General features: G+C 41.9%; 1 protein-coding gene across 1 annotated transcript; it reads left to right on the forward strand.

Annotated features, from left to right (window-relative positions):
• The first annotated feature begins 39 nt into the window (after positions 1-39).
• Positions 40-22,723, forward strand: LOC146496076 (phospholipid phosphatase-related protein type 3-like). Its single transcript, XM_085143972.1, has 9 exons — positions 40-4,231; positions 8,854-8,957; positions 9,321-9,506; positions 11,991-12,120; positions 12,647-12,842; positions 15,006-15,063; positions 17,174-17,347; positions 18,186-18,998; positions 19,433-22,723. Exons 2-9 carry the CDS (start codon positions 8,877-8,879, stop codon positions 20,417-20,419), a joined length of 2,625 nt encoding a protein of 874 aa, XP_085000098.1. The 5' UTR covers positions 40-4,231; positions 8,854-8,876; the 3' UTR covers positions 20,420-22,723.
• The last annotated feature ends 2,969 nt before the right edge of the window (positions 22,724-25,692 follow it).

A 25,692-nucleotide genomic window follows, 5' to 3' on the forward strand; every position in this document is an offset into this window, starting at 1 on the left:
ATTTAAGGACAGGAAACAGCAGTAAACACTGTAAGCAAGTTACTTTAATGGATTTGAACTTAGTCAACCGTATTTAATTGTTTTTACTATTTAATGCTTTTTACAGATAAAGCTGCTTCGTCCTGTCGCAAGTGTCAAAGTGATTAAAAAGTTCAGAACCAAAAATGTTAATAAAAAAAAACTTTGTAATCAGGAAACAGCATTTTCTCTAAAGGTGTAAGAGCTTAGCAGCACATCAGACTCAACATGTGTTTTCTACCAATTAGTTTTATTTTAGAACAACTATCCGGTGTGAGTAAGCCTGACCCAGTAAATGATTAGCAGGTTCTTAAAGGATTGTTGGTCTGTTTGGCATCATTTATGGACAATAAATAAGTAGAATCCTATATATATTGTTACTTTTTGGACAGTTTTTACTGACCAAAATTTTTATCTCAGAGGACTTTTTATACCCTTTAGTTTAATGGTCAGGAGATTCATCTTTCTTTCTGTACTGATAGTCTGGGCTGTCTGCCACTGTGGTAAACAAAGCAGTAAACCTGCACTCTTTCCTTTTAATGTGCCACAGTGTTCCCAGTCCTCCATTAAACAATGACGTTTTGAGGTATATCTAGTCTCTTGACAGAACTGTTAAAATGTTAGTAGCAGAAGGCCATTTTAGTCACAACAACAAATGCATTAAGAAGAACGAACACTGACAGCATAGAACTGCAGAGTCAAAGTCAAGCTGCAGAATATATCTGTTCTATCAAACTAACTGAACAAATCCTAACCACTGTGCCTCTGCTATAGCAAATTATAACCATGGAGCACTTAAGCATTTGATTTGTGTGAGAATTGTGGGTGATTATGATTTTTGGCTTGTCGAAATGTTGATAAAATTTGAACACTTTGTAAGCCCTCAATCAATATCCTTATCACATTTTAACATGCTGGAGCCAATAACACAGTGAAATCCTCCTCTTATCTGCCACAAGCCCTATCAAAGTAAAGTGCAGTCTGGAAACACAAAAAGAGCACAGAATCAATGGTATCACAACCTAATAGACTTGTCAAACAAATGCCAGTGTTCCTGAGGCTACTCAAGTAAAGGTTTAAGCACTACTCCACCTCAGGGTATAATGGCTTTGTTTAACTTGTCATGTAATGACAGCTCTTAGCCACACAGTGGCACTTGAAGCTGTCTCTAAGCACAAGAGCATAGACTGTGGAGTGGCATTACCTGCACAGAATGACTTACCACTGAGGACATTATGTTGACAGTGTGACAGAGACATGCACTTATTTACTTTTGGGAAAAGAAAAGCCACCTTCAGTGAGAGTGCATCCTATATTATGTGATTATCTCTGCATCCCCATGTTCATTTGCTAGTCAGCAAGCATCAACCACCCCATGAAGCGCTGGCCTACATAACATGCCAAAACAAATCACTGTTTCAGATTTCTCTATTGATTGTCTTTCAAATTACAAGGGAACACAATCAGAGCTATATTAATATTCTTTTAAAATCCCGTTTGCTATTTGAGACTGAAAATTGAGTGCTTATATGAAACCTGACACTTAGTGAAGCCAAAGCTGATATTGATACCACGACTGTGTAACACAGAAGAGCAATAACAACTTGTGTGTTGGTTGAAGGAGATGATAGATAGATGGATGGGGGCAGGTGCTGATTTAGTTCCACTACGTCAACCACGCTGGATAAAGTGAAGATCAATCTTTCATTTTCTGCACTCACACGGTTGGATTCTCCTTTATAATAAAATAAGCATGGCCTCTGTGTCAGGTGTCTTCAAAGCACGCAGGGTAAGTTGAATAGGTTGTTTAAAAAAAATCAATCAGAATCGAGTTGTAAAGTTGGGGTTTGCATGGATGGATGGGTAAATGTGCTGGCATGCAATGATAGAATTAATATCTTTCATGTGCACTTGATCGACATGAAAGTCTGCATTTACTGTATTAACATGTGTATGCTATGTGCGCACTGCAAGAAGCTCTGTGCATGCATTAGCCATGTAAACATGGGCTGCAAGTCTGGGTCTGAATGTGCACGTACATGTTTGTATCTGAACAGAGATGGTTGCCCTTTCGCTCAGACAAATAATTGGGTCACATGTGTGAACACCAGTCGAGGAAAATTTTAATCAAACTTAAGAATCCCCATTGTACAGCCCCTCCAGCAATCAATTACCATCCAACTGGGGTAAATGGTAAAGAGTGCTGATAGCGCACTAACTCCACTAGAGAAAATGCAATTGTGGTGATGTTTGGCTTTCACAAGTTCTATAACTGTGTTCATAATTATCAAAATTCATCACCTTGAGAAAAGTGTAAGTGTCTGTGGGAAGCAGAAAAGAGCGTTCATGCACCTCCACCCCCCTCCTTTTAGTGCTTTGTGTAGTGGGTAAATAGGAGCCAGAGAGTGTGAGTGATGAGTTTATTAGCTCCTGCCAGCTGTGACCAGCCCTTGGGTATTATTGGTGGGTTGGTTGCATGGTTTGTGTGCATGCTGTTTAGGTGGGGGCTTCAGGCAGGGCAGGGGGGAACAGGAGGGGCGCAGGGGATGGAGGCGGAGACGGGGGAGTACCCCATGAGAACCAGAGAAACTCCCTGGCAACTGGAGACAGGATAAACACTAAATGGGGCGCCCCCATTCATCTAGCACCAAGCAGTGTCACACAGCCAAATGACAGAGATTGAGAGAGAAGGGGTGAGTGGAGGGGGTGCAAATATCTGAATAAGTGTAAAGCCACTGGAGGCTGGTCAGCAGGAGACTTCCTGAACTGCACCTACTCAAATTAGTCTGCCACGATATTAACATACGGGATGCCAGTGTCCCTGAATGTATCACACTTAATTATTGACCTGCCAGACGTGGAATAAAATATTTTTTTTCTTTTAAATTAGGGAAGGTGTGTGGGTGCTGTGGGTGTGGATGGTTAAGTTCAGTTTTCACTTCCACGGAGAACTGATGAGCAGAAGACTACAGATCTCTTAGAGAGCATCTTTTGCAAGCACGTGTGCCACCGACACAACACATGCACGCACGTGTGTACGCACAGCCGAGTCTTTGATGTTAATTGCCGCAATGTCATTCATGATGAGTCAGTAAACCAGAGGTGTCGGTAGAGCTATCACAAGGTGCGTGAGCGCGTGTTCACGGTCCTCACCGCACCGGTTCCTTCACGGGAATTTAAATGCACCACGGTGGTCATCCGCCTGCCACACCCTTTAGAGTAAACAAAGGCGGACACAACTGAGCCACGATCCTTGGGCGATGACCGAAAAATCTCAGGGCCAACAAATGACTCTGATGGTATTTACAGAAGCACGGGGCGTAGCTGATGCTGAGCCTTAATCGTATTTGTTTGTGAAACGTTCTCGTTCTAATAGGTTAGAGGTTATCTCCCAAACCGCCCCCTCACTTTTACGCACACATGCGCAAGTTTCGTGTGCTCCTCTCACACACTGCACACGTACACATACCAAAATCTACCCCTTTGTCTTGGTCGCCTCACGGCGGTAGCCCCGTAACAGGAATTCAGCGGGGATAGAAGCAAGTGTGTGGACCAGACTGTCTCCTCCCCCCATGGTAAGCGCACACACCACGATTCTCCTCCCCCTGTACCCCCACCTCCCCTCCTCCACACCCCTGCTCGCCCCCCACGCCTTTGTGTGTGTATGTGCGCTCTGTGAGGCTGACTGCGTAACCCGAAAACCGTGTGACGGATGCTGTGCATTTAAAATCAGATTTTATTTTTTTAATTTTTGGGGGGAATTTCTTACTTATTACTGTTTTGTATTTTGTAGGAAAGGGGGAACCTGTATGTGCAAATAAAGGGGAGGAACCGGGTGGACGCACGTGAATCTCTCACTTTATTCAAAGCCAGGAAATTTAAAGGAAAGGAACGCGTTACCAGCAAGTGCGGCAAATTGGACTTTCCACCATCAGCAACCCTCCTCTCTCTCTCTCTCCTCTCTTTCGCCATCCCTGCTCCTTCTCTGTAGGTCTCCTCACTTACTTCCATCATTCCTCCAACCTCCTATGATCCCAGAATAGCCTCACGGCGGAGCTCTCTCTAAATATTAGTGAAGGTTTTGGATTTCGGGGTGACTCTGGAGATGGATTAAAGGGACGGTGCACCGCAAAACTGGAGCAGCACGCACGACCACGCCGAGGGGGAAGGGGGCGACGGGATTCGGTGAATTCGCGGAGCCCCCGGGACAGAGGTGAGTGCTGTCCGGTAGTATAGAGGTTCTCCTCTCCCGTACGCAACCCAAAGAAAGCTCAGGAACCTATATGCTTCTCCTGCTGGCAGGAGCTGAGAGGCGACAGAAGAAAAATTTGCACATGGTTTTCACGTTTCCATCGTTGATGATATCATACGCAATCTGCTGATTTCTGCTTGTGGAGGAGTAACTGCCCAGTGGTCATTTTAATATAGTGTTTAATCAGATTCTGGTTACTAGAGCCTTCAATGGATGATCTAAAACAAATGAAAGCTTTAAAAATAAAAAAAAAATAAAAAAACACATGATTCCTATCCACGAAAGATGAAATCAGTATCACCGTTTACACCCATCTCAATTTATATTATTAAGATAAAGCTACATTTAAAGGACGGCTGTTTCTTTCGCTGTAAAAGCAGGTGAGTTAAACTGACCAAGGTATAAAGTCGAGCAAATAGCCCTTTGCTTATCTCTGTTTAAAGGCCCTGCAGTGGACATGGCTTTACATTAGCCAACACAGCAACTTTATTGCTGAATCCATGAATACAGTGAATGGAAAACTGGTGAGCTGTGGTTCTCCACTTCATATTCATCTCATTAATTAATTTCCAAGTTCTTTTTTTTTTTGAAAACTACGCATGAATAACGAGTAGGGAGACACCACAAATCTATGTCACTATATTATTCTGTACTGTCCTGTACTCTTCTACTCTGAATAATAGTGTAGTAACTATAGGGACGTAGGGATAGCAGACATACACGGATCAGCCATTACTCTAAAACCACTGATGATGAAGGGGTTTAAAATCATTTTGCTTTGCTTAGAACTGGATCCTGCTTCTGATTTGTCTTTCTTTGGCATGTGCCAGCCCCTTCAATTAACCCCAAACCCCCTTACCTGCAAAGGCCCTCCCCAATGGCAGCAGCCTCCCTTAGCAGAGCAGTACCCTTCGGCAACTGCAAAAGCTCCTCAAAAACAGCCCAAGGAACAGTACTAAGAGCCCAAAGCACCAACCCAGCCTGCAAACTCCCCAGATCACATTCCAATTCCCGCAACCCACAGAAATCCACCGCCAATGTTCTGACACCAGACATCACAAGAAACTCTCAGCGGTCAAGAGTACATGCCCTGATGGGTCTGACATTTTCTGGCAGTACAAGGGCGGTGTGTACAGTAATAGGCAGGTGGTCTCATGTTGTGGCTGATGCTGTGAAGTATGTGAAAAAAAATTCCCTTTTGAGAAATAAATTGCTGGCTTTGATTTTTTGTTTTTGTTCCCATTTGATTCAATTTAATCCCCACCAAAAAATCCCTCATCTCATGAATGCTACTGAATGACTCCACTATACTGTTCTATTTTGTAGTATAGAAGTAGGTTATATTACAGTGCGTGAGTGATTATTTATCAGTCAGTAGATAGAAAATAAATTTGATCTGATCACTAACCAGTTAATTGTTTTAGATATGTTTTTAGCAAATTTCATTGCATAGCCATTTGGCTTAATGTTCATCAAAATGAGACGTGAAGATGCCAACCTGGGCTCTGGGAGAATGTAATGGCCAATTTAGACAAAAGACACAAATATAAAACAATAAGTTCATTCTCAGTTAATTCATATTGTCAGCCAGCACTCTTTTCTATCAAACAAACAACGACAGGATGTCTTTTTTAGAAGAATTAAGCTCAGTTCTCCAAGAGCTTTTACAAATATACCATAGTAGCTGCCCTGGAGGATTTTATAGTCACCCAAGACCTTGTCAGTACTGTAGGTTTATCCTTTAATTAGTCACCCATCCATACATTAGCTCACTATCTTTAACCCCACCCCTGTGCTGATGCTCCCTGAGTCATATATTTATCTCAGTGCCTGACAGACTGTTTCTGCATGCCATGGGCTATACAACCCACTTCATTCACAGACATACACACAGACAAGATGTACACAAATTGCTTAAACTATAAACACACTCAGACACTTTGCAAGCACAAGCATAGCAGCTCAAACTACAAACAGTGCAGCCACACACACACACACACACACACACACACACACACACACACACACACACACACACACACATAAAAGATGCGCCTCAGAGGACGAATGCTGGTGTAATAGATAAACGACCCCCATTTCTTCAGTCAAGAGGCTCATTCAGTGCATGTTTGTGTGTGTAATGTGAGTTGGGGTGCGGTTTAAGTGCTGACTGGAGTAGGTCACTGAGACCAAGCTGCTGGGCGAGTGAGACCCAGACCCCAGCGTCTTCCTAAGCTGCTTTTAGCTACACTGAAATCCATCCATCCCAATATCCCCCCCTTCTATGATCCTCACCCCCTTCCTACCCCCACCACCAGACATACAAATACACACACTCACACACAGAGACACACACACACATTTGGCTTTTTTTGAAATATATTTTTTCTTTGATCTGTGCTTATCTTGTCCTCTTCTCTCGTTTCCAATACATTTCTAGCGGTCATGGAAATTAGACTGTAGAAGTCTTTGATTCTTGGCGTCTTACATTGCCTCAGGGTCAGCCCCCCCCCCCCCCTTTCTCTCTCTGTTTTGAGAGAAACAGAAAAAAATAAAAGAGGGAGGAGATTAAAAATGGGAACGAGAGAGGTGTGCAGAAAGAGGGACAGGTGGTGAAACGTGAAATGATGGAGAAGGGTGAAAAGGCAGAGATGGGGATATGCTGAGAAATGATACAGGAGAGACCAGTGAGACAGAAACAAACAAGAGCTCAGCAGAAGTACTCAGATGTAGAAGGTGACAGAGGTAGAAAGACTTACAGAGGCCATGACAGCTTTCAGAAAACGTGAGTTTGTTGAAGGGTGATGTGGATGGTATTTTTGGATTCAAGCGTCACAAAAACCTTTGGGTCTTCTCTTTTAAAGTGGACTATTTCTGTGACAAAGAAGGATATTACAAATACAAAATGTTCATACCTTCATTAAAGACCAAAGCGCTCCACTGAAACTCATTTGGGAAAGCATAAATCCATTCAGTTTGGTCAGCAGGCCTTTGACACAAGGTGCAGTAGATTTGCATATGGGGCCACTGAGCAAGTGGCCACAGGCCAAATCCCCACATTTGTCATATTAGTCAATGCATGGCTTGTAATGAAGATAAATATGGATAAAACAAAGGCAAAGTAACATATAGGAACAGGAATGTTGGTATATAAAGAACTACTCACAAAGAAAAGGGGTCAAGAGGAAAGTGTTAGTAATGTGGTAGGGAAATGAAACCGATTGAAAAGGAGAGATAAGCAAAATGGGACAAGCAGAGCCAGGAGAGAGGGAAGATTGAGAGGGAGGGAAAGGGAGAATTGGGTAGAGGACAGAGAAAGAGGGGACAGGCACTTATCGGGGGGGAATGGGGTTCTGTAGAGAGAGCTGTGAATATTTAACTCTGTTTAGTTTTCCATTCCTGCCTTTGGCGTTGGCTTGTCTCTGACTCCTTTTGATTGCCTGCAGGTTACTGATGGAAGGAGATATCTCTATATATACACGTCTATAATTTTGTGGGGAAGATTAATTTGAAATGTAACAGGTATGTAGAATTATTCTAAATGCTAAGCACCTGAGTAAATGGTAACTGGGCTTCTTTTAGGAGAGGCTTTTTTCAGTTAATCAATTCATTCTAATTCTTTTCCCCCATTTGTTTATTTTCCTAGTGACATAAAAATCACTTTTCAAAATATGACAGTCTTGTGTGTTTTGTTGTCTCCCTGCATTTTTGGGTAGCTGCAGCTAAGGAGGGACAACAGTCATGCTAATCAGAAGATCGGCGGTTCAAACCCTGGCTGCTCCTGTCTGCCAAAGTACCTTTAGGCAAGATTCTGAACCCCAAGTTATTCCTGATGTATCCATTGGTGTGCAAGTGTTAGACAGAAAGCACTTCAGCATAGAAAAAAGTGCTTGTGTGTATGTGAACATACACCACCTTGCATTTAATCATTATGTATTATTAAGGTCTGGCTCTCTTGCACAGTGTCTGTTTTGTCTTGCCTTCCTCCTGCAACTGGTCGAGCCAGATGGCCACCCCTCCCATAGCCTGGTTCTGTCTGAGGTTTCTTCCTGACACTGGGAAGCGAGTTTTTCCTTCCCACTGTCAACAAGTGCTTGCTCATATGGAGTGGTCAGATTGTTGGGGTTTTCTCTCTATTACTGTAAGATCTTTACCTTGCAATATAAAGTGCCTTGAGGTGACTGTTGTTTTGATTTAAAAAGCACTATATAAGAACCAGCCCATTTACAATGTGTGTTCAGACAAAGTCAAAATAACAACTTTGGATATTAAGTGTGCAAAAAATTAGACTGAATTAGACTAAAGCAACGTTATACCATAATTGCATAGAATACCTTTAATGTCTGTGTTTTTTATTAGTACAATACTCTAACACTCTAATGCTTTCTAGTTCATACAGAAAACTTTGCAGCACTAACCAGCCTTTGACAACTTTTTGACCTGCTGTTTCATTCATAAATCAGGGCCTGGCAGACTTTTGAAACATCTTTTTGAAGCTTTAGATTGATGATTGATGGTGGAAATCCATGAACCTGCTCTGAAACTCCACTCTGACATCTCTTTGCAATCTGTTATCCCAACAGGCTGTGACTGGTCCCATCCCAAGATGACATCCCCCAAAAATAAAGCCAAGAAGAAACCACCAAAAGACAGCATGACACTGTTGCCGTGCTTTTATTTTGTAGAGGTATGTGCCGCTAGATCAGATGCATGAATGAGTCACCTTTTTAAAATACAGATGCTTGTTTGACATTTCTCACTGCATTTATTGAATTAGTCCCTACTGAATCATTCCTTTTTCTGTACAATGATACCAATAGTGAGTGCCTTGTGTTGAATGCATTTGGAGGCATCTGACATCTGTTGTAAAGCAAGCAAGATGGGTATAACTTGCCCTTTTGTGTGTCTTTGAAAGTGTGTATTTGTTTGTACTGAAGATGAAACATTGGATGAATCACTTTTTTCCAAGCAAATATTATCTGCGAGTCACTCTTTGCTATGTCCTTGGTCGCATTTGTGTGTGTGTTTGTGTGCGTGCATGCATATCCAGCTCCCCATCGTCCTATCCTCCTTGGTGTCCCTTTACTTCCTGGAGCTGACAGATGTTTTGTCCCCGGCGATGGTGGGCTTCCGTTGCCATGACCGCGACCTCTCCATGCCCTATGTGGAAACAGGCGATGAGCTCATCCCTCTGTTGATGCTGCTGAGTTTGGCCTTTGCTGGACCTGCAGCTTCTGTAAGTCTATATGATACACATGTGAGGATCATTTGGGGTGCTAGTTTCCTGTGTTACCGAGTCCCAGAGTTACTCCATTGGATTGTGTATAAAAATATCCATCCATCCATTCAATCCATTCCATCCATCCATCCATCCATCCATCCATCCATCCATCCATCCATCCATCCATCCATCCATTCTATCCATCCATCCATCCATCCATCCATCCATTCTATCCATCCCATCCATTCCATCCATTCCATCCATCCATCCATCCATCCATCCATTCCATCCATTCTATCCATCCCATTCATCCATTCCATCCATTCCATCCATTCCATCCATCTATCCATTCCATCCATCCATTCCATCTATTCCATCCATCTATCCATCCATCCATTCCATCCATCCATCCATTCTATCCATCCCATCCATTCCATCCATCCATCCATCCATCCATTCCATCCATTCCATCCATCCATCCATCCATCCATCCATTCCATCCATCCATCCATCCATCCATCCATCCATCCATCCATCCATCACACCACAATGTTACATGCTATACTTTAATAAACTATTCTATACTAGTCATACCTAATAAATAGGTTAAAATTGACTTTCTATTAAGCATATATTTCTATGGCATTCAGTGCAATGACTATCTACAATCTGTGCAATACTTCCTGCTTACACCCACCAGACACTTCGTTAGGTACACCTCTCTAGTACTGGGTTGAACCCCTTCTGCCTTTAGAACTGACCGTAGTTCTTAATAACATAGATTCAATAAGATGCTGGAAACATTCTTTAGAGAAATTGGTCCATGCTGAAATGATGTATCTGGTGACTGTGGAGGCAGTTTGATTGATTTTGCTTCTTGCTTGGTGGTTATGGGTGTGTGAATGTTTTGTGTGTTTTATGTGACATTTTTGTGATCTTCTGCATATAACCTGCCAAGAGACTGCAGATATTAATTAGCTTTTCAGGTGCAATGCATCAAATGGCAACATTTATCTTAATATTATACATGGTCCTGTTTTAATTACAAATAATGGATACACTGTCTGAACTGCTGAGAAAGGAAAGATCCATGCTTTCACATTGTTTACATCAAATTACAACCCCACCAACCAAATGTGTAACACAGCAGAAACTGAGACTCATCAGACCAGGCAATGTCCGATTTTAGCGAGCCCGGGTGAATTGTAGCCTCAGTTTCTTGTTTTTATTTGATGCGAGTGGCAACTGGTCTTCTGTTGCTGTAGCTCATCTCCTTCAAGGTTTGACATATTCACATTATTTGAGCTACTGTTGTCTTCCAATTAGCTCAAAGCAGTCTGTCCATTCTCCTCTGTCTTCTGGCATCAACAAGGGATTATCGTCCAAAGAACTTCCCTTCACTGGAAATTTTCTCTTTTTTGGATCGTTATCTGTAAACCCTAAAGATGTTTGTGCAGGAAAATCCCTTCAGTTGATCAAATACTCATCTGGCATCAGAAACCACGCCACGAGACATTTTAATAACCTTTCTTCCTCATTCTGAGTTCTCAGTTTGAAGTCAACCAGGTGTCTAGACCATGTGTACGCATGTAAATGCATTGCTCAATGCTTTTATTTGCCATGTGGTGGTTTGATTAGATGTTTGTGTTAACAAGCAGTTCTGTAAAACCTTTTTGTAATTAAAAACATTTTTCTGCCACAAGTTTATCCATATTTAGATATTATGTAATATAATTTGACTTGTTATAGTAATACTCTGGTGCCCTGTTTCTAGACATCCAGTTTCTATTGGTATTTTGGGATTGTTTTAATTTGAAAATTGATTGAAAACTTATTAGAGCATGATTTACACAGGCTGAACTAAAACAACATGTTAAATGAACCTAAAAGTTTGAGTAATAATTATATTTAGGTTTTCCACTGAGCATTTAATTAACATTTAATTAACTCCTTATACGAAAGTGTTGATTAGCTCTACCAGAACATAATCCTGTCACAGATTCAGTGACCTATTATATGTCTGAAGCTTTGAGGGTTTGTGAGTGCTCCACATAAACACCCCGCAGATACACTTGTGCATATAGACAAATGCATAGATCACACAAATGTACAGCTTGTCAAACTCTCACAAAGCACGATAAATGTAGACACTAAATATATACCTGACATTCCCATGCACATCATCGAACACGCCACAGGCCCTCCAATCAATATGCACACTCACACCCAGACGCACACATTCCTAATCCTTCAGCAGACCTCTCCAAAACTCATCTATCATTCTGACTGAAAGTGATCACTGTTCAATAGCACCTTTGCTCCATTCGCTCTACAATGCATTGTTTCCCATCGATCACAATATCTTGTCTCTGACAATGATAGATTCAAACTTTTCAAATCTTTTTCTTTTTCTTTTACTCTCTTAGTCATTTGAAGTCTAACGAAGAAAGACTCCATATCTTTTATTCTCCTTTTTTTTTTCTCTCCCTCTGTCTGCAGATTATGATGGGGGAAGGTTTGATGTACTGCATGCAGTCCAAACTGAAGACTTGTCCAAAGTCAGAAGGCAGCATAAATGCTGGAGGCTGCAGCTTCAACTCCTTCCTACGCAGGACCGTGCGATTCGTCGGTGCGTATAACTGCCAGTCCTTCGGACTGTTTGGGCTGCCTGCAGGAGTTAAGGCCACACTAAATTCTGTCCTTTATGCAAACCACAAAGTTAGAGCAAAATGCTGTTGTTCTTAAGATGAATATCAGTTTTGGCTCTGACAAATTATTCATCCTTCTCAGCCTGCAACTTTATCCCCGTTTTAGAGTAGAGAAATAAGCTAATTACATGCATTAAATGAAGGGTGGCTTAAAATGAAAAAGGCATGATATCATACTCTACAGGAAATATCTTGAGGCTGACTTTGAGCTTTGAAGTGAAAACAGTAATTAATTCACCTTGCCAAATTTCTCTGTCTGCGGGAAAGCTTCAAAATGTGACAAACTGAAGGCTTTTGGTGTCACTGAAGGTCGGAGCAAATTAAGCGTAGTTTGCGCAACTGTACACATTCATAAATGAACATCTCAATGTCCGGAAACCACCAGAGGCTTTTAGTTCATTTACTGAGGTTGCCTTACTATCTCTTCCCTTTACCTCTCTCCCTCAGGTGTTCATGTATTCGGTCTCCTGGCAACAGCCCTGGTGACAGATGTCATCCAGTTAGCTACTGGCTACCACGCCCCTTTCTTCCTTACTGTCTGCCAGCCTAATTACACGGCCCCGGGAGTGTCATGTGACAACAATGCCTACATCACACAGGACATCTGCATGGGCAAAGACCAGTATGCTATTATGTCAGCTCGGTAAGGCATTCATTTATAACTAAAGGAGAATAAACACAGAATGTCTCCATCTGCTTAAAATCAAAATTTGCATCATTGCACATATAAGAACAACATAAACGCTAATAAGACAAACAGATTTAATGAAGTCGTTAAAGTAAATCATCAGTGTACTTGTACAGAGTCTTACCTGTCTTGTCAGCGCTCTGGCTCCATGGTCTGTTGCCTTGTAATAAGAATAAGACAACGTTGTGCTACCTAGTTTATTGTCAACATGCCTGCAGTTGGGTGCAGCTCATAACTATACATCCTTAATCAGAAAATGTAACCCAATGTATTGTGACAATAATGTTGCAGATTGTACTGAATAGGGTGAAACATCACTGTCTTGCAGGAGTATAGCAGACAAGGACTAATGACAACTTATTGAGGGGATAAAAAGATAAAAATAGATAGAAATGGTTGCTTAAAATAATAAGGATTTTCTTTTTAATGGCATACTCGATAGTAAAGCCAAATGTTTATTTGTATAAGAAGACCTGCCACTCAGCTGTAGAATCTCCCTCGCAGGTGCTCTGACTAAGTTTGGGTTTTGTAAATGCTCTTTTGCAGTGCAGTTCCTAACAAGCAGACATAGGCTAGACAAATAAGCTCCGATCTATGGGTATGAGAGGCACTAAGCACACACACACACACACAGGAAAGATTATAGCTAAATAGAGTTGATACAGGGATAATCCTTGTAGTACAAGTGCATATGTTAGCACTGCTTTACTTGCCGTGACTCTTATTGACACAATGCATTCTACTTGCTACTCACCTCAGTGTCTAAAGGATTAGCAAGACATGTTCTATAAAACGCTCGCAGTTTTTGCCAAAACTAACATCATCTTAACCTAAATATAGTTCCAGCCTTGATCCTCAAATTCATCCTTTTCACCTAACGTCACGTCATTATATGCATGCCCACCCGGAGGGCAAGATGTGTGGGTTTTTTTTCACTGCTCCTCAATTATTTGTGTGTGAAAATACTTCTCCTAAACCTGCTCACAAGAACAGTGGAAAAATCTCACCAGCACAGATTACAAATGCTCAGTCATTTACACTGACACAGAAATAAGGCCTTATTAGATTAGTCATAACATTTTTAATAATCTAACAGTATTACTGGCTTGCCACTACTGCCCTGTAACTCCGACTCCAACTGAAACTAACTACCGGTGGATCGCTGTTATATAGCTTGCTAACATTACAACCGACATTTGCTTTGACAGTGATCAGTTTCATGTCCATTACCTCCCAAAGCAGCAATAATGACACACCTAGAGCAAAATTTGCACAACGTAATGTGATTTTTTCTGTACTTTCATCCTGTTGGCCGTGAAAGTGAAAGGGTTGTTCAGAGAGGAATCTATAGATCAGTAAATTGCTCTGGCAGAAACTTGGCTGGGTGGTTTCTTTGTGCTGGAAATACCACAGAGGCTCTTGCATGTGGATTGACGTGTCCAAAACGGGCAGTGTGTCTACATTTTTTTTTCTTACTTTGAGAAGTGATCGCAATATTCACAGATAGAAACAGAAGGAAATTTGACAGGCCTGTGCTGGAGTTCTATGGAGTGTCCAGTGTTGACCTGCACGTTTGAATGGTGCCCAGGGCTCTGTGCCTGGAGGGCAATATGACTGAAATCTATTCATAAAATAGACCTTTAGGCCAGCCAAAGTGTATTCAGACTCCAGGTCTAAAAGAAAACATGGCCTGTAAAGAATAATCCTTGAATTTAGCCTGAAAAAAATGGGAAACGATAACACAACAGCAGAAGTTAAGAGCAAACACAAGATTTCTTTCATTTTAAAAAAATTAAATTAAATAACATTTCTGACCTCAATTCAATCACTCTCCCTTTAATGTTCCCACTAATGCCCAGTGGTATTCTCTTTGTGTTTATTAATGTTCACATCCAAGGACACGCACTCAGTCTGACAACTCTCAGTCGGGCAGACACACAGGTTTTAATGTCAAATGCAATCCGGGCATAACAAGAGCAGCCGCGACAGTTTTATTCAGGTTTATTCAAGAGGCAATAAACGCTCTCAGAATACACAAAACCCTTTATGAAAACAGGAATCTAATTCTTTTTTTGTCTTTACTCTTCCGCTTCTAACTCTCCCTTTTTCTCCCTTTAGGAAAACATTCCCATCCCAGCATGCAACGCTCTCTGGCTTCGCTGCTGTATATATCTCTGTAAGCACTCCCTTCGCCTTAATTGCCGCATGTGTTTGCTTAAGTGTTGTGTATTTGCATGATGTTTGTTTGCTTGTGAATATGCGTGTGGTTTATTTGATGCATTTTTCTATGAATAGCTGATACATTACAACTTTAAAAACAGGAGAAAAACTATATACAAGGTAACCATGTTTAGTTTGATACTTTTTCTAAAGCCTGAATGATACATTAACATTTTGTATCTTTGTCCTAGCACAACAATTAATTTTGTTTCATGATAACTATCCAGAACTTCCACTAATTCATAACAAACATTGCTGCTGGCATCATACAACTTGTATGATCTACAACCCTGCATATCAGCAACTTTCAACTGGAATTAACTGCCATTTGATACATAGTTCATAGATTTTCAGATTGCATATTATCCTCAGGCTGGACACACATCTGACTCAGATAAAAATTAACTGTAACTGTCAGATTGAGGTCAGGTTTGGGGGTTCATTGTTACGTTCTAGTGGATATTTTTGCTGTTCTGCAATCTGGCACTGGCTGCAGCAGTATGTGAACTGTACGGCAAAGTAGCACTGTCATTTTTCCACGAGGTAACACCCTCCCACACACACACTCCTCCACCAATGGCTATTGCAAGCTACTGGCCATATCAATGCTGCCTCAGTGAGCCCTGTATGAGCTCATTAAAGCTCACTGGACAGATTTCTGACAAGATAAGGCAGGGGAGATGGCGAAAAGCAGCTGTTGGGTTTGTTAGCACTACAACATGTTGTCGGATCTTCGCGCTGATGCCAGGTCATTTTTTTTCATTTCTGGTCATAACTGTCCAGCAAATTTAGACATTCATGTATTTATTGTGTTCAGTATAAAGAAACTTTTCTGCTAAATTTAAATGAAATCAAATAAAGAAGGCACCTAAGAAAATTTCTCCACAAAAGGCAGATAGTTGGTTCAAGATGTGCCGAGAAAATCTGCATCGAAAATAACTCGCATCTCTCCAGGCTGACAGATTTTCCCTCTTGCATCAAGAAAAGCAGGATTTTTATGCACAGCACTAGATAGACAAGCTTGTTAGAAAGTATATTTTTTGCAAAGCCTGCATGCTGTCACTCAGCTGTCCTCCGTTTTATATAATCGAAATATGGTGTGCATGCAGAGAATGCGAATGGCCAGTAACTGTAAATATATTTTCCCCCTTTCACAGCCTGTCTTTCTCACTCATCGACTTTGCTTTACTGCCAAGGCATTTGAATTCTAAACTACTTTACCACACGAGCTAAAAAAGAAATATACAATAAGTTCATTTCCTTTTTTCAAGACAATATGAGTTATTTTAAAGAGAATGCTTCGAGTAAGATGAGCTGCACAGGAAACAAGTGCTATTGTATAATGGTTATTAAATATGAATCTATATCCGCTTTACTTTAGCTTTTCTTAGTACAAAGGGGGATTAAAGGAGGAAAAGCCTGTATCTTTAAAAATACTTTTTTAACAGTTCAGTATCTTAACTGCACAGATAAGACTGAAAAACTTTATAAGTGCTGATCATAGACTGTATTGGCAAAAGTGACCGTATTTGAACAGAATGCTCCAAGGAGCACATAGCATTTAATTAGCCTGTTAATACAATTTACTGCATAGCCAGCCGGTAATTGAATTCAAAAGGTAGCAACAAAGCACACATGCTCAGTTCAGCTTAAGTGGTGCCTAACAGACAGCTTGTGGCTATTTAACTGGCTGTTGCATCCAGCTTTAACTGGCACATCCTGGTTGGCTTCATTTTTCAGTCTTGGAGGTAATGGGCAAATTATTCGTCTTTAAGAATGCAGCCTGGAGAGCTGTTTCTCCATTTATGTTAGGCTAAGCTCCAGACTTTGGCTTAATATCTAATAAACAGATATGAGTTTGGTGTTGATATCTCTTCTAACTAGCATATTGTTTTATTATTAACCGGGTAATGAAATCTACATTTGCACTACACACTGTAAAGTAATTGTCTATGTGCAGCTGAGGTAAAATTATCGTAATGCCTTTTAATCTTAATCCCGGGCTTCATACGTCTCAAACGTCTGCTCTTTGCTGATATGCTGTGTGTGTTTGTTTCTCTCTGCAGATGTATTTCAACGCCAGCATCAACAGCACTACTAAGCTGCTGAAGCCGATGCTCGTCTTTGCTTTCTGCATGGCAGCAGGCCTCGCTGGCCTGACGCAGATAACTCAACACCGCAGTCACCCTATAGACGTCTACGTGGGATACGTGATAGGAGCCGGCATTGGAGTCTACTTGGTTAGTTCAACAAAGTGCACAAAAAATGTTTGCTCCTGCTTTTTTCCCCCAATTGCTTCATTTCTAATAATAGAACTTGCTAAAAGAAATCTGAATTGATGAAGATGTCTACAAATCTTCTATTTTAGGCCTGTGTTTGTGAATTAAGCATCAGCATGTGTTTGGATCCATTCAGGGATTTGTTTGTCCATGAGGAGTAGTTAACCATCAATATGCAGCAGGGTGGGAATGACAAAATGCACATAAATAGATTTTCTTATTAACGTGGTTTAGTTGTTTTGCTGTGACTGAACTGTCCCATTGTATTATTCTAACAGTATCACAGCATGTGCTAACAAACGCTTCTTTCTTTCATCACCTCTCCTCCCTGTGTGGCTTCCATATATTTCTCTCCGAGCATTTTTTTTTTTTTTTACTGGCAGCCTATATATAGCCTTTTCTATTACGGAGGGAAGGGAGAGGGAATGAATAATCCGATAAGAATTTTCTGGAACAATTTCACACTTCGTTTTAAGAAAACTTGTCGTTGCCATTTTCCACGCTCCCCTCCTCCTCGCCTTCTCTGTCTCTCTCGTCTTTCACTTTTCAAGAGGGGGAGTTTTTCCCCTTGTCATTAAAGGATGAAGATAGGGGTTAGAGAGGGATTCATGCTGACCTCAGGAGAATAGCAGGAAAGAGAGATGTCTATTCACGCAAACTCTCTCCACTAATATGAAAATCTAAATTTTCCCTCCCAATGATTAAAGAAAACACAATTTCATGCTCCAGTCTTTATTTAACACCCTGAGTGGTTCTATTTCCTCATTTATTTCTCCTTTGTCCCTCTGTCCCTTGTTAGGCTGTGTACACAGTGGGAAACTTCAAAGCCTCGGAAGAAGATGCTCCGTCTTTACAGAGACTAGCTTCAGCACAGCAGAAGGATGGCCTGAGGGTGTTGAGTCAGAGGAGCCATGACTCCTTGTACAGGAAGACTCCCAGGGTGTCTGAAAGCAGGGAGGAGCTGGGGTTGGGATCTGGAGCACGGAGTAAGGTGAGGAGGGAGAAGGCATCCCTGGCCTCCCTCAAACGAGCAAGCGCTGATGTGGAGCTTCTGGCGACCAGTCGTCCCATGGGCAAGGAAACCATGGTAACCTTCAGCAACACCTTGCCTCGAGTTGCAAACGGCAACAGCCCCATCTCACCCTCAGAGGAGCCAGTCACCACCCAGCGTCACATGACGTTCCACGTGCCCTTCGACCCACAAAGGTCTCGGCAGCTGGTGTCAGAGTGGAAGCAGCGCTCCATGGAGCTCCGTAGCCAGAGCTCACGAGATGAGGAAGAGGGAGGAGATGGAGGAGGTGAAGGAGGCACAGCTGCAGGGGAAGGGGGCGACCAACAAATGCCGTCTTCTCTTTATCCCACAGTGCAAGCCAATACCACCACACCGACTGGAGCCAGGATGGTGGTGGCACCCCCACTTGTTCACATCCCTGAGGAGGCCTCTCGGCCACCTCCTGTTTCCCCTAAGAGTGCCAAGACACGGGCAAAGTGGTTGTCACTCACAGAGGGAGGAGGACTAAAAGAGCCTGGAACAGGGCCCATTGCCGTGTCGACTCCCCGTGTGCCCAACACGCAGCCCAACCAGCCTCCCAGCCAGCAAAGAGTCACACAGGTGAGGTAGAAATTAGAAAATGAAAGCCTAAAAACGATCACAACAATATTATCTTGAGCCATAATTTTTCATACTTTATTGTCACGTGGCATGTAGCCAATTCAGTTTAGACAGGAACGGAGATTTAACAGCTGCCATATGCTGTGTAAACTACACATCTATGATTTATTTTTGCTGGTATAATCAAAACAACACTGGTGGGAGCAATTTCACTGATTAGTTTCCAACATAAATCAGTCTCATAAGACTTCAAATGCTAATTATAACTAGAGTTAAATCTTCTGAAAATATTTTAGAGGTATATAATAGGTTATTATCATGCTCTGCCATGTCCACGTCAATAAATGTCCCTCTTCCTGGATAGTTGTTGAGTAATTTATTTGCAGCTGCTCTTATATATGGATTATCATGAGATTTTTGTCTCTTTCTTGCAGGTCGTAGCCATGTCAAAGCAGCAGGGCCAAGGACCTACTACTCCTTCCACTAAGACATCAGAAGGCGGCTCCTCCTCTGGTCCTGGCTCCAACTGCTCAGAGTCGCCATACTACCGGATACCATCTGATCGAGACAGCTGCACTGGGAGCAACCCAGGGAGCATCGCTGGCAGCGGGAGCATCGTCACAATCGACGCTCATGCCCCTCACCACCCGGTGGTGCGTGTGTCGGCCGCTAATGGCAAGCCGTGGGAATGGAGAAACACCATCAGTGGCAACATGATGGCTGCTGACCCGACGGGTGACAAACACCGTGCCGCGCTGCAGCGACAAGACAATGTCAGTCATTACCGGGACTACAGGACACTCCCAGTGAAATCAGACTCCCTGTGCTCCTCCTCGGTCAGCTGCAGTGCCGAAGGAGGAGCTGATCTGCCTCCCCCACCTTTTCCCACCTCCTCATCCCCTCTTCCGCCCCCACCTCAGCTGTCCTCATCCCCTATCCCACCACCGCTCCCGCAACCATCTTCCTCGCCCTTGCCTCCCCCTCCACCACCAAGCTCCTCCCCAATGCCTCTGCCTCCCATTCACCCCACCTCCTCTCATATGCCTCCACCTCCTCACCCATCCTCTCAGATGTCTCCACCACCCCTCCCATCTTCCTCTCAAATGCCTCCCCCTCCTCACCCCTCTTCTTCCCAAATGCCTCCCCCTCCTCACCCCTCTTCTTCCCAAATGCCTCCACCTCCACACCCATCCTCTTCGCCCTTGCCTCCTCCACCGCATCCCTCCTCCATGCCTCTACCTCCTCACCAGTCTTGCTCCAGCATGCTTCCTCCACCTCCCCACCCTGACTTACTGATAGATGGCCACAACCAGTTATTGTCCCGCACTTCCACCCTGCCCCGTCGGCCGTCTGTGTCCGCCCGAAGCCATGCTGAGCAGGAGCACTACTACAAGGCCATGCAGAACGAGAGGATGTTATAGTGAAGCGTGAAGACAAGAGACACCATTGTAAAATCACAGATTGTACTAGAGAAGGGAGGACTCTTCTCAAAGAGACACTGAAGAAAAGTAGGCAGCGATAGGTGAACAGAGTTTTGTGACTTTTGAGAAATGATAAAGTGGTTTAGAGATCCTGGATATGGGATTGAGGACTAGGTGAAAGTCTGGCAGAATACAAACTCAGCAGGGGGAATCTTTTTTTTCCACCTCCTGCATACACAAACTACCCACAGTGTTAGCTCAGCAGCCCTCACTGAGAAAAGAACAGACAAGAAAAGAAACGGATGTTAAATAGAGCAGGGAGAAAAATTAAAAGCCCCAGTTTACCTCTGGTTTCAGCACGCACATCCTCTGTGTTTCAAAGGAGTCGAAGAGGCTGCAGCTGAAAGAGCTGAATGAATGGATTGGGATTTGCTAAATCAAGTTTCCCTTGAGATGGGGATGAGACTCAGAAAACAAAACAACTACAGGCAGTACTAGATTTTCTTGAAGTTGAATAACTGTTTGAGAATTTGCTCTTGTTACTAGCTATAAAAATCATCCTTCAAGGCATTCAAAAGCTATAAGGATGCCGTAAAGTCAAGTTCAACCACAGGTTTAAGAGTACTTGCCAATAGCAACAACTGACAAAACCACAAATTCTTATACCTCCAAATAAACAAACCACATAACAAATTCTTACATTTGAGATCAGGCAGATGCGTTTGCATTTACCAGAAGAAGTAGATTTAGGAAACATTGCTTCTGGAAGGTAAGCAAGAAGGAGGAGATAGGATGATTGGATGTGGGGAGGATCGTGCACAGTTGGGCACCCCTATACAGATGTCACTGAATGGATTACTGTAGCAAACATGAGAGGCAGTCAAGTGGAAAGAGAATTATTCCTAACATGAAGAATGTGGCTGCACACAGCACAGCAAGCCAGACAGACGGTCTGTCTTTTCTGTGCACAAAACCTTCCACGGAACGGAGTTTGAAGCCGCGCTAAAGGAGATTAACGTGTTTATCAAACCATGCTAGTACACTCTTTGTATTTGGCCCTCTTGCAAATCGTAATAGTAAAGGGAATGTTAATGGAAAGCTGCCCAGCCAGTAGTGTTGCCCACCGTAACCTTGGAACAAAGTGGCTTCAGTAGGTACCAGTTGGATGGGCGAGCTGGCTTTACAGCTCAGTAAAAAAAACATCCTTATGAGTAGATTTTAAGTTTTCAGGTCTTTAAGGTGTCTTTTCACTAGCATTTTGGCTTTCACTTTGCTTCTAATTTATCAGGAAAAGCCAAACAGAAAGACCCAAATCATTCTATTCATAAATTACTAATACCTGCAAGTTCAGACTTCACCTGTCCATTATCTATACCATTTTTTTCTTTGCAGTTTTAAGAGATTATCAACTATACCTTTTTACAATACGAGGCTAAATTATTCTATTTTATATTTAAAAACTTCCCAGTTTAAAAAAACAGCCAACCAGCACTATGATAAGCTAGGATTTCTTTGAAATAAATGTTGGTAAAACAATCTTAACTCAAAAATTCACTTCCTCTAGACTTTTCATCAGCAAATGTAATTTTCTACTGTAGATAAACTATGGCCAACATGCATTTGCTGAAGACAACCATGTAATACGTTGGAAAGGCCCAGTACAACTGAGCAAGAGGGCCTTGAAGTGAGATTTGCCCACTGCACTGGAAAATGACTTCAAATCATAGACAGTTGTAAAGATGGATGCATCTACAGTAATGTCACCCACTGGTTTCTGAAGTCCAGTTTTGAAGCGTTTCATCGTCGCCATTGTGGTTGCAAAAAATTTAAAAATGGATGTGATAAGGAAAAGCAGATCATGCTGTGAAAATGCATGCTCATTGAAGTGAATGTTGTTATAGTTTGGCAATATATACAGACAAACTGAATTGAACTGAATCATTGGCTAAAGACTTTAAATTGACCCCTCATTAGGCAATGAGCGTGCGGTTTCATACCAGAGATAATTGTCTATTTTCTCTGTATCTATGAAGCGCCTTGAGGCGACATTTGTTGTGATTTGGCGCTATATAAATGAAATTGAATTGAATTGAATTGAATTTTATTATTTGCTTCGAGCCCTGTGTACAGGAGCTGCATGCTAAAAGATCTTTTGTTAAAAGGGTTGGCGTAATAAGCAAATGCTTCAGCCAATACCTTTTGATTAGCCTTGTCTCATGCTTTCTTGCTTTGTGGTAAATCTTTGTTCTGTCTTCACTGAGATATTTGAATGCTAATCAATAAAAACATATCACTATTTTAAAACACAGAACAAGCAAAATCTACAAAACAGCCTTAATTTTTAATTTATTATGTCCCAAAATGAGTGACTGAGCCCATAAACATCAGTCATTCATCAGCTGATGGGCAACCTAAGATTTTTTCGTTTTCATTTTTATACTGTCTCTAGTCAGTTCAGTGAGTATAGGCCTTCAATAATTCATTTACAGAAATGATATTCAAACCATATCGATAACGGATTAACTCCACTCAGTTAAAGAAAAAAATGTTGTTTGAGGATTTCACTTGCATAAACATGAGGATTAGGAATATGTGGTGGGTTTTTAATTGGTTTCTCAAAAAAAGCACTCTCAATACGCCACTTAGGGCTCTGGAAAACCGTGAGTGACGTTTTTCCTGATTAGTCAGAAGAGGCGGTGGTGTTATCAGTCAGTTTAAACATTTCTTTAAAAAATAATCATTTCAGCCCTAATTATACACTTCGGAGCAAGATCTGTGAGCAGGAAAAGTGAACACAACTAGTTTTGTGTTCCTTCAGTGCACTCCTGCCCTTTCTTTGTAATTATACTTTGTTGTATAAAGTTGTTATCCAGTTCATTTTTCTGTCAGCAGATATTCTGTCCAATGACAAGTGCTTTATATGATGCCATTATTTGATCATACCTTAATCGAATATAGACTCAGACACACAGATGAAGTTGGTTTGCACCCATGCACCACAACACCTGAAGGATACATGGACTGATACTTTGTAAAGTAGGAAGAGGCTATGCTAAATGGAACAAGTTGTATTTTGTAGTGGCGCTCCTCAGGCGAGGAGCTGTTAGATAAAGTTGCTCGTCAGTTTGTGCTGCATGTGTGTACGAGTGTGTCCTTTTTTTATAACCTGACCTTTTGTGCTTCGAGTCTGCGATGTTACATTTTGACAGACAGACATGCCGGTGATCATGCCATTTTGACTGTAAAAAATATTTGCCATTACTTAATATTATTAATACTTATTATTCCACAGTCCTCTTTTTTGGACTAATGTTTTCTATCTGTTGTGATGTGTAACATTAATAACCTCATTGAATAAAAAATAAGACTTCTTAAATACAGTTTTTAGCTTGTGGTACTTGAAAGCAGAGTTGGGGGGCTGTATTATGGTGCAGCTGAAAATAAAGAGGGGGTCAATGCCGAAGCAGCTTACTGTTACTCTAATGAAAAAGATCTTTTTCATTGATTCCTCGAGAACGTGCTCATTCATGCGCTCGCGCTCACACACTAACACAAATACGCATAGCCAGATGGATGCAGCAGAGCCACATTTGCGCCTTTCCTGTGGGCTAGTGTCAGGTTTCCATAATGAATTCTGCTAGAATCATGGTAGATCCCAGTTAACCTGCAGGGATTCAGTGCTCAGTGGTCTTTTTTTTCCTGTGTGTGTTAGTATGGAAAGAATTGTGCAAATGTGTCCTTTTACATAAAAATGTCATTTTTAAAATATTTGATATTTTTCCAGTGTAAAACTGAGATGATTTTCTTTTTATTTCTAGATCCACATGCATCCGATTGGATGATTATTAATATATAAATTAGAGTTTTGGTGTTTTAGTAGTGCATGGCCCAGATTTAGCAAGGTTGTGAGTCCTTCCAGATATGTGTCAGATGTGGGCATTTGTTTCTTTCATTTGAATCCATGTCTGTCTGTCTCTGCATGTATTCATATTTGTGTGTGTCCGGTGCTGTGGAGCATTGAGCTGTGTGATGAGGGTGTAGAGGTAGTGGGGGGGTGCAGATGGTGTATCGAGGCCTGAGGACAGTCAGCCTGTCCATGACTCACACTCAGCAAGCCAGCAGCTCTTTTTCCCTGTCTTCTCCCCTCTCTCTCTCCTCAGTGGCCCAGAAAGCACGAGACAACAAGTGTGTGTGTGCGTGTGTAAGTAAGTATGTGTGACTGCAGGAGGCAACAGAAAATGCAGACTGAGCTGTCTGTATGCATGTGTCTATTTTTGTGACCCTGTGCTTGTGTATGCTTATACTTTTGTGTGTGTGTGGGTGTGAAAGTGGCTGTCCAGGAGATGCTGCTGACATCCTTTTCAGCACTGGTTTACCGCTGCAGAAACGGACAAAAGCCTTTTGTCCGCGGCTTTAATTTTATTGTACTCTCTTTGTCACTCTCATTCTACCTGCTGCCATCTCGCCCAGCTCCTTATGAACCTTTACACACGGAGAAAATGGATTTAAGGCTTTGAAGCTCCCACAGTTCTGCTATGAAATTCCTCAGCTCTCAGTGGCTTGAGTGAGGGAGTACGGTTCAAAAGGATCGTAAAGATCATTTTACTTTGAGTCCAATCAATAAAGAGGGTTATTTTTCTGAGAAATAAAGTATTGATTCTTTTGAAGCATAGCAAGGTTGTCACATACAAAATATTGCCTTCTGATTCACATCCACATGAAATAACTTGGCCCGTTGCTGAAATACTCGAAGAACCTGTGTTTAATGTACTTGAAAGGCTTCATCAATTATGAAAAAGAAATGAAAGTGATGCTTTTATATTCCCATGGTGTGATGCTTGTTAAAATTTTCAGCCTGGGATCCTCAGAAAATTAAATTTAGTCTCACTAGGGACGTTTAAATCCTTTTATTTGTCGACCCACCAGACACAGGCCTTGTAGCGAGCTCTTTTGGAGCTCCAACTATAACGGGCCTTAATGTGCCAGTCAGCTGTCTACCACCACAGCTGGGGGCTAAGACTGACATTTCTACTTGGTTGGATTCGCTGAGCAGCTTTACTTCCAAAGCTTGTTTCTACCTAGGAATCCAGAACAAGAAAGCTAAATCTGTAGTATTTCAGGTTTTGTGTGACTAATAACCTGCCATAACAGTTATGCGAGTAGCATAAACAACCAGAGGAATTTCCCAAGATTTTGCTTGCAGGATCATTAAACTTCATATGGATATATAATTGAGGATATTTGCTAGCTGTCTTACTATTTAACCTACAGGG

Source organism: Neolamprologus multifasciatus, chromosome 19 (genome assembly GCF_963576455.1).
Source record: "Neolamprologus multifasciatus chromosome 19, fNeoMul1.2, whole genome shotgun sequence".
Taxonomy (NCBI): domain Eukaryota; kingdom Metazoa; phylum Chordata; class Actinopteri; order Cichliformes; family Cichlidae; genus Neolamprologus; species Neolamprologus multifasciatus.